The sequence below is a fragment of the Scophthalmus maximus genome, chromosome 20 (genome assembly GCF_022379125.1).
Source record: "Scophthalmus maximus strain ysfricsl-2021 chromosome 20, ASM2237912v1, whole genome shotgun sequence".
Lineage (NCBI taxonomy): Eukaryota > Metazoa > Chordata > Actinopteri > Pleuronectiformes > Scophthalmidae > Scophthalmus > Scophthalmus maximus.
In genome coordinates this window covers 655,089-663,445 of record NC_061534.1, presented here as the reverse complement: position 1 = coordinate 663,445, position 8,357 = coordinate 655,089, and the positions used below count along the sequence as shown (strand labels likewise).

The 8,357-nt window shown below is 48.3% G+C and overlaps 2 protein-coding genes across 2 annotated transcripts; one reads left to right on the top strand and one right to left on the bottom strand.

Moving 5' to 3' along the window:
* Positions 1-49: 49 nt before the first annotated feature.
* LOC118284581 (protein SET) lies at positions 50-4,536 on the bottom strand. The gene is made up of 8 exons (XM_035607409.2): positions 4,290-4,536; positions 2,655-2,712; positions 2,411-2,553; positions 2,216-2,319; positions 1,904-2,017; positions 1,621-1,791; positions 1,027-1,164; positions 50-937 (listed from the first exon to the last, which is right to left on the bottom strand). Exons 1-8 carry the CDS (start codon positions 4,357-4,359, stop codon positions 917-919), a joined length of 819 nt encoding a protein of 272 aa, XP_035463302.1. The 5' UTR covers positions 4,360-4,536; the 3' UTR covers positions 50-916.
* Positions 4,537-5,131: 595 nt separating this feature from the next.
* dync2i2 (dynein 2 intermediate chain 2) lies at positions 5,132-8,357 on the top strand. The gene is made up of 9 exons (XM_035607396.2): positions 5,132-5,395; positions 5,781-6,044; positions 6,133-6,242; positions 6,330-6,487; positions 6,562-6,671; positions 6,792-6,956; positions 7,109-7,350; positions 7,429-7,586; positions 7,704-8,357. The coding sequence occupies exons 1-9, from the start codon at positions 5,318-5,320 to the stop codon at positions 7,943-7,945; spliced, it is 1,527 nt and encodes a 508-aa protein (XP_035463289.2). The 5' UTR covers positions 5,132-5,317; the 3' UTR covers positions 7,946-8,357.

Here is an 8,357-nt window from a genome sequence, read left to right as displayed (position 1 = left end):
CAGATATGGTATGACTCCATAATCCCAAACACGACTCGCAGTCCAAACGTCATGTACACATTTATTTATTGTAACAAAGCAACTGGTAACACTTAATTTAACGTGAACAGGAGAAACAGAAATCGTCTTCTCTCCCGTCTCAAAAGGTTTTAAGCCCCAAAATCTGGTTTTAAGGTTCGTTGTTTTTTTTTCTTCTTATAAAAAAATGTACATTTCAAACGTTTGCCGATCGGATTCTGAAAAACAAGATCGTGAAAATCTATCCAACACAAGTCCAGAGTGAAACTGTGGTTCACTTCCTGTCTGAGCAAGACGCGTGAGAATCCCCAAAAACATTTACAACAGTTGAAAAGGAACAAAAGTCATGTCTATTCCGTCGGTTCCATCAGAACAATAAATCACAAACTCCTAAATAAGCCTCCGACCCTCCACCACTACATATATTATAATATACATTTATATATATATATAAAAGTGGTTGAGGATGATGGAGTCATCATCGCACCGTGGCTCATCTTTATTCAACTCATGACTTTCAACAGAAACTGTCTTTTCCTATCTGACATAGAAATCGCTATTGTACGTATTTTAAATCTACGTAGGAGGACGTGCAGAATGCTACAAATTATTATTATTATGTTTTTTTAAAATATTTTTGCGTGTTTGGGAGATGAAGAGAAACGCTGATGGGTAAGGAGCTGGTCACATGATCTCAGGGCTGCAGAGGAAGAAGACGGACAGTCGACAACACAGCAACAAAAAGAAAGAAGGAAAAAAGAAGAAGAAAAAGCTGTTTTTTGTTTTGTTTTTGATTTTTTTTTTTTACAAAAAAGAAAACCCCAAAATGAAATATTTTGTTCCGGTGGATGATCACAGACGGACGACTGGGAAAGAGTCGGGAAGTTTGACGAGACGTTTAATCGTCATCACCGTCGTCCTGGAAAGAAATAAAATTAAAATAAAGATCAGAGGTGGAATCATTTGAGTTAAGAGTCTTGATCCAGTGAAATATGAATCTGTCCTCACCTCTCCGTCTTCTCCATCTCCGTCGTCGTCGTCATCATCATCACCGTCATCTTCCTCCCCCTCGTCAATGTCCTCCAGACCCTCCTCATCATCGTCGTCGTCGTCTCCGTCACCGTCCTCGTCCTCCATGTCGGGGACCTGAGGAACAGTTACGAGTTAGAGACGTGATTCAAAAAATCAGAGTTAAGAATATGTATGAAAATATTAAAAACTGTCACGACAATGTTGTTGTTGAAGAACCGTTCATTTTATCAATGTCACTGAGCTGTTTTTTTGTTTCATGAACTTAAAAATTAACTGATTGCGGCATTAGAAAAAGTTTAGGTTGAACTTCGTAACTGGAAAAGCAGCCCAATAATTGTTATTCAAATAGTAAACTCAACCTTTGTCTCATCAGAGCGACGGATCTAAACTGAAGCTACAAAAAGATTCACGGCACTTGGAGATTAAAATTCCACGCAGCTGCCGAAATGTTGTTGTTAAGGAAAACTGTGGAAGTCGAGACAAGATTTAAAAGGACTAAGAAAAACTTCCAGATAAAACAGATCTCAGGTTCTGGACAGACGGACACAGGAAGCAGAGAGTGAGGGGTACCAGGTAGTACTGCAGCGGGTTGGGCCAAATGTCGTCCTTGATCACTTCTCCGAGCTCATCGGCGCCAGCGTCCGAGTGGTCGGTGAACCAGGTGAAGAAACTCTCGGGCTCCTCGTGCTGACGCTTCTTCCCAGCTTTGTTCGGCGTCTGAGCCGAACGCTTCGTCAGGTCCTGAGGGAGGAAACGAGTCAGATCAAGAACAAGAGAAAAATAATAATAACTGTAACGCAGGTTACACAAGACAAACACTTTAACAGCACTAAAAACACGAAAACAAACCGACCTTTCCAGCTTTCCACTTGATCTCAGTCGATTTGGAAACAGGATCTCCGCTCTCATTCACATTGAACTCTTTGGACAGAGCTTTGTTCTCGAAGTACGGATTCTCATCGAAATACTGATAAGACAATAAAACAACTGTCACATCTGGAGAACGAGAGGACGACTGTGCAAACCAACGACTGTAAACAAAGATGGACGACATGACGGCTCCTCAAAAGTGAAGTCAAGATGGCGGCTCCTGAATCAGAGATATTTTAGACGTGTCGTCCATCTTTGATTACGGTCTGTGACAAAGTGGATCTGACAAACTCACAAAATCTATTCTGTATCCAGACTTGATGTCCTCGAACTCGGTGACCTCGACCCTCGACAGGTAGTGAAGAGCTTCCTCGTCCTCTTCGCCGAGGAGAGCTGAAACTACATCACACACACACGCTGTTAGAGACCATTCTCTCTCTCTCTCTCTCTCTCACACGCGCACGCGCACACACACACACAGTCAGTTTACCTTGTGGATGGTTGACGAATGTCGTGACCCAGAAGTTTGGGATTTTGGCGATGAGGTCCGATCTCTTCTGGAAGTATGGCTGACGTAGTTTGTTAAATTGCTGCTCTACTTTTAAAATTTCTTCGCTGGCCTGTTCGTTCAGTCTGAGGAGAAAACACAGAGACACAACGATGAGAAAGGTCAACACACACACACACACACACACACACACACACACACTTTTCAAAGATTTTTTTTGACTCACCTGTCAATTTCGTTCTGAACTTCATCAATGTGTTCGATCGCTTCCTGTTGCTCTTTTTCTGAAAAGAAAAGTTTCTTAAATTTGGATTTCAGAATAAAAGCTTTGATACGAGCCACAGCGCTCAGTCAATAAATAAATATAATTTACAAGTTTCCATGGAAACAAACACCTATTGACCCGTTGGTCTTCCACTCTGTTGCCGGAAGTGATAAGTTGTAGTTCACAAAATGTTATATAATACATTTAATATCCATCAACCACTTCACAAACAGAAATATTTGTTGTTTACATTTTATGCCAAAAAAGAAAAAGGTAATTTTCTTCTATCAAGTTGAATTTTCTGACTAATACAACTGTACTGGTACAAACTAGAACTCTGGGGTTAGAATGTTTTTTAAAAAAATATATATATATATAAAAAAATAATGTAACTAAAAAATTGACAAATAAATATTCGCCTTTTACCTGTCAAATATAAATATTGGATCTTCCAAAAAAAAACCTTTTCCAGTCGGTTTGATCTGGTTTTATTTGGATTTAACCACAAACTCAGAACAATATCAACATCAACTGTAGAAACTAATAAATCTTTCATCGTGTTTATATTATAATGTTCTCATCACATTTCACTTGTCTCAACAGATGATTGATAAATGATAAATATGATTCTGCAGGAGCTGCATGGTGCGTTTACTGACGCGTGTGTGTGTGTGTGAGAGAGAGTGTGTGCGTGTGTGTGAGAGTGTGTGTGTGTGAGAGAGTGTGTGTGTGTGTGTGTGAGAGAGTGTGTGTGTGTGGGTGAGAGAGTGTGTGTGCGTGTGTGAGAGAGTGTGTGTGTGTGGGGGTGAGAGAGTGTGTGTGTGTGGGTGAGAGAGTGTGTGTGTGTGAGAGAGTGTGTGTGTGTGTGTGTGTGAGAGTGTGTGTGTGTGAGCTTCCTGTTGCAGATGAACGCGGCCCGGTTTGAATGAGACTCGTCCCGCAGCAGCGACCCGCCTCCCACCGACACTGCAGCGGCCCTGTGAGCTCCGCTGCGCCGCCGCCGCTTCACCGTCCGACGTCGACACACGCGCACGTTCCTCCGCTCAGACTCACGCGCTGCCGCTTGGTTTGTTTACGTGTCGCACCATCAACTGACCCGCTGGAACAAAAGCCCGCAGCGGCTCACGCATGGTTCCGTGGACCGGATCCGAGCTAGCGGAGGCTAACGCTAACAACAAGCTAGCGGCTCGGCCTCTGTGGGCTGCGGGGAGGCGGGGCGATCATGCGGGACTAACAACCCGGTGACGAGGCTCCAGATACAAACTCATGCGAGTAAAAACACGAAGCTGCATCTTCCCACACACCAAGCGCCCGCACGACGTGACGCTGGACGCGGCGCACACAAAGCAAACACCGGCCTCCCTCACGTCAACTAGCTCAGGAAGCTAACAGCGCGCTGGGCTACACACTTAGCTCATGCTAACAATGCTACGTTACACAACAGCAGTGTTTTTACTTCCGCTGGGAAATTTAAATGAAACATTTTAACCGCTGGACTTTGTTGTTTAGATCAACGTGCATTGAAAATAACAAAACGACGAGTATAACGAATGAAGATGGCGATGTGCGGGACGGAACCGCCATTCCTTCACCCACCGGAGGTCTCCTCCGCGCCGTCGTGGTTCGAGTTCTCCTTCCTGCTCACTTTCGCCGTTGAGGCCGACATGGTTTCCTCCGTCTGACCGCGACTCTCTGGAGCAGCTGCGTGTCCCGGGCGGGTTCGAACTCTCTCCTCTGCGGGATGTAAAAGTTACTTCCACGCACACACGCTGCGTGACTCCGACCCACGATCACGAGAGGAACGAGCGCAGCTCCGCACGCTTGTTTCTCTCTGAGGCACCAGGTCGATGAACATGTCGCTGGTGCTCTGCTGCCACCAGGCGGCCGGAGGGCGACACTGCAGCTCGACGTACACAAAGCAATTGACGGAATAAAACATGTCGTGTCATGTCGCTGTCCCACCGGCAGGGGGCAGACAGGTCACACACAGGTCACACGTGACGGCTGCTTCTGATTTTAGACCAGAAATGTAAATATTATTTTATATATATTTATATAAATACATTTTATAAGAAACTGTCACAGTGAAATATTAATCCCTGTGGGCAAAATGTAAAAACATTTTTTTAACACAAATTCGATCCAAAAAAAAATTGTTATTAAATTAAGAACAATATTTCCCCATTTTATTCAAACTGTCTTTAATTCATTGATGAATTTTGTCAGAGGCTTGTGTTGTTGTTGTCGATGTAAATGTTCAATAAAGTTTATTAAAGAAAAAAAGTATCTGTTCTCTTCTTAATTTATTATAGATTTTATCAGAGGCTGTGACCTTCCTGCGCCACACTCCAGTCCACCAGGTGGCGGCACTGTGCCTCCTTCTAGCTGTATGCCAGCCGCCATTAAACGAAAACAGAAGAAGAAGAAGATGATTCTGCGTAACCAAGGCAACCAAAGCTTTGAAGAAAATGGCTCCGTGTGTCGCGTCCAGGTGCTCGGACACGAGCGAGGGACGCGGGGACAGAAGACAGGAGACGGAGACGGAGACGTTAGCTCAGTTAGCTTAGCCGCTGAATCAACCAATCAGATAATCGATCACTTCCTGTAAAACCCGGTCGATCAGCATGTTTTGTGACGAAGCGCTGGACTCGGTCAGTGTCCCGTCACTGTGGAGGAAAACACAGCAGAGCGAGCGGGAGTCGGTACGTTCACCTTTAACCTTTAACCTCTGACCTCTGACCTGTTGTAGTGTGTACAAACAGTGGCTAAGCTTAGCTTAGCTAGCTGCCAGAGGCTAACGGTACGTTCAGGTGACGCTCGGAAGTAAATAACAACCACAGCATCTGGAGAGAGCAGGTGACGTCACGGGCTGCGGTCAGAGTCTCCTCGCGCCAGGAAACACGTCACGAGGTCAAGGAAGGATGCGAGAATCCGTGAGGAGTTAGGAAAGGAGAATTTTGATCATTGAGTTTGTCACCGTCACATCTTGTGTTGTAAATAAAGTTTTCCTCTTTCCTCGTGACGTCTCCTCCTCATGTCTCCTTGACACCTTCCCTGAGTGAAGGAGTTTTCCCGTTGTGTCCTCAGAGAGGTTGTCAGACCGCAGAGCTGCTCAGTGCCGAGGCACAGGTCCAGACCGTGACCAGGACCAGCAGCTGCACACAGACTGAGCCACGGCTCCGGGCCTCAGAGCAGCTCCTGCAGTCCGAGCCCCCCGAGCCCCCCGAGCCCCCCGGCCTCCGGGACTTCTTGCAGCGGGTCGAGGAGGCGATCGTCAAAGAGCTGGTCAGGAATTCCCGGAGTCACGCGTTCGACGGCTTCCAGGTGAACTGGGCCGATCGCAATCAGCTGGTGAGCAGGATCCGACCAATCAGGAGACGGCGTCTGATCCTGAAGGAGAAGAGTCTTGTGCATCAGGTTGTTCCTGTGTTTCCTTCAGGTTTCCTGTCTCCACGTCCTTCAACATCCTGTCGCTCAGGAGGAAAATCTGAACGTGACCGCCGTCTCCTGGAGCTGCACCGGTTCTGTGGTCGCCTGCGCTTACGGCCGGTACGTTTGGACCTGAGCTGTGGTCTTCCTGTGGTCTTCCTGTCGCCTTCCTCTTCCTGTGGTCAGTGTGTCGTGTTGTGTTTTCAGACTTGACGATGGCCACTGGAGCAACGAGGCGTCGTTCGTCTGCACCTGGAACCTGGACCGTCGAGCTCTGAGGCCCAAACAGCCGGACGTGGTCATCGACGTTCCGACGGCCGTCACGGCTCTGTGCTGCCACCCGAGTCTGCCGGGCCTCATGGCAGGTAAGCAGACAGACAGACAGGACATGTTCACTGATTTCACAGAGACAAAATCATGCGTGTGTGTGCGTGCGCAGGGGGTCTGTACAGTGGAGAGGTGGTGGTCTGGGACACCAGTCGGACTCAGGACCCCGTTCTGGCTCTAACTGGGATGTCGGCTGACAGTCACAGGGAACCTGTTTATCAGGTGAGTCACTGTTATCACTGTGGCATCATGGGAACTGAAGTCTTTGATTAACCTGAGCTGCAAACACAGAAAGGCCTCGGTCGACCGTCATGTTGTGTACCACCGTGTGTGTGTGTGCAGGTGGCCTGGGTGCCCCTGCAGAAGAAGGGGGACTTCGGGGTCCTGAGCGCCAGTTCCGGAGGTCAGGTGCTGCAGTGGACCGTGGACTCGGACCAGGGTCGACTGGTCCTGGACGCAGCCTTTGCCTTCGTGCGGCAGCAGGTTCCTCACAGCAGCAGCTTCAAGGTGAGTGGCAGCACGAGAGGAAGTTACTGAGACCAAACAGGAAACACATTCTTCTTCTGAATGCTGACCGAGGCTCAGCAGGTGACCACCAGGGGGCCTGTATTTTTCAAAATAAAAGCTCCACCTAACAGCAGGTTTGTCGTTGCCCTCAGAGCCGCGGCGGCAGCAGCACGGTGGGCGTCACATCTCTGGCTCTGTCCCCCTGGGACCCCGACACCTTCCTGGTGGGGTCCGAGGGCGGCCTCCTGCTCCGCTGCTCCTTCTCCTCCCAGACGCCGGCGGCCGTGGCCTCGCCCTCCGAGGGCCAGAGCATGACCCCGAGGGCCCCGGCGGTCTTCTCGTTCCGGCCCTGCAGTGGCCCCGTCCACTCCATCCACTGCTCCCCGTTCCACAGGTGAGACACTGTGACCGGACTCACCATCTTCACGGACGTGTGACCCCGCCAGGTGACTCTGTCCCGTGTCGTCGGCAGGAACCTGTTCGTGAGCGCAGGGACGGATGGCCTGGCCCACGTACACTCCATGCTGCAGGTCAACCCCCTGCTCTCCCTCAGGGTCTCAGACTCCTACGTGTTTCAGGTGCAGTGGTCTCCGACCAGACCGCTGGTGTTCGCCGCCGCCACAGGACAAGGTGCGTCGAAATGATCAGTCAATAGTGGAATCTCCAACAGAAAACACTGCTCCTGAAATGCCTCGTCAGACGTCCGTCATGATATGATAATGTATAATAATAATGTCTCTCTCGCAGGTGAGGTGCAGATCTTCGACCTGGGTCGCAGGTCGCTCAGACCGGCGGCCACCATCGAGCCGGGTGAAGCCGCCGGACGAGCAGCGACGTGTTTGTCCTTCAACCTTCAGAACCCTCACCTGCTTGCGGTGGGGAACTCGGACGGGACCATCGGCGTTTGGCAGCTGAGCGCCGACTTGACGGAGCAGAGCCCGAGAGAGAGCGGCCAGTTGGAGCAGATAGCCAATCAGGTGGCAGAGTGAAACAACAAACAAAGGTCGGCCCTTTGTACCAAATGAACTGAGACAGAGAAGGAGCGTTTCTATGGAGACCTTTTTTTAAAGGACCTTCAAAATAACCATATATATTAAAAGTATAGTTGCCATGGTAACAGTAACAAAATACCTAAGACAGTTGACAGATATGTTGTGATAATATTCACTGTTATATTTGTCAGGGAAGTTTTTGTCCTGACTCAGAATGTTGAGTGTGGTTAAAAGGTTGGTCGTTTGTACTAAATGTACTGAGACGGAGCTTTTCTATGGAGAGACCTTCTGTTTGATGACCACATAATTCGAGACACCATGCACTGACCACCTGTTGATCTGTGTAACGAACCAGAAATCTCCTCAATATTGGTCTGCTGTATTAAATACTTCTGCTGAAGAACATCAA

Excerpts from the sequence above, each read along its gene's own strand:
- LOC118284581 (XM_035607409.2), bottom strand. The coding sequence starts at position 4,359 with ATGTCGGCCTCAACGGCGAAAGTGAGCAGGAAGGAGAACTCGAACCAC. Across the intron at positions 2,713-4,289 it reads CGGCGCGGAGGAGACCTCCG|AAAAAGAGCAACAGGAAGCG; the intron begins GTGGGTGAAGGA and ends TTTTCTTTTCAG. Across the intron at positions 2,018-2,215 it reads CTGGATACAGAATAGATTTT|TATTTCGATGAGAATCCGTA; the intron begins GTGAGTTTGTCA and ends TTGTCTTATCAG.
- dync2i2 (XM_035607396.2), top strand. The coding sequence starts at position 5,318 with ATGTTTTGTGACGAAGCGCTGGACTCGGTCAGTGTCCCGTCACTGTGG. Across the intron at positions 6,243-6,329 it reads GTCGCCTGCGCTTACGGCCG|ACTTGACGATGGCCACTGGA; the intron begins GTACGTTTGGAC and ends TTGTGTTTTCAG. Across the intron at positions 7,587-7,703 it reads CGCCGCCGCCACAGGACAAG|GTGAGGTGCAGATCTTCGAC; the intron begins GTGCGTCGAAAT and ends TCTCTCTCGCAG.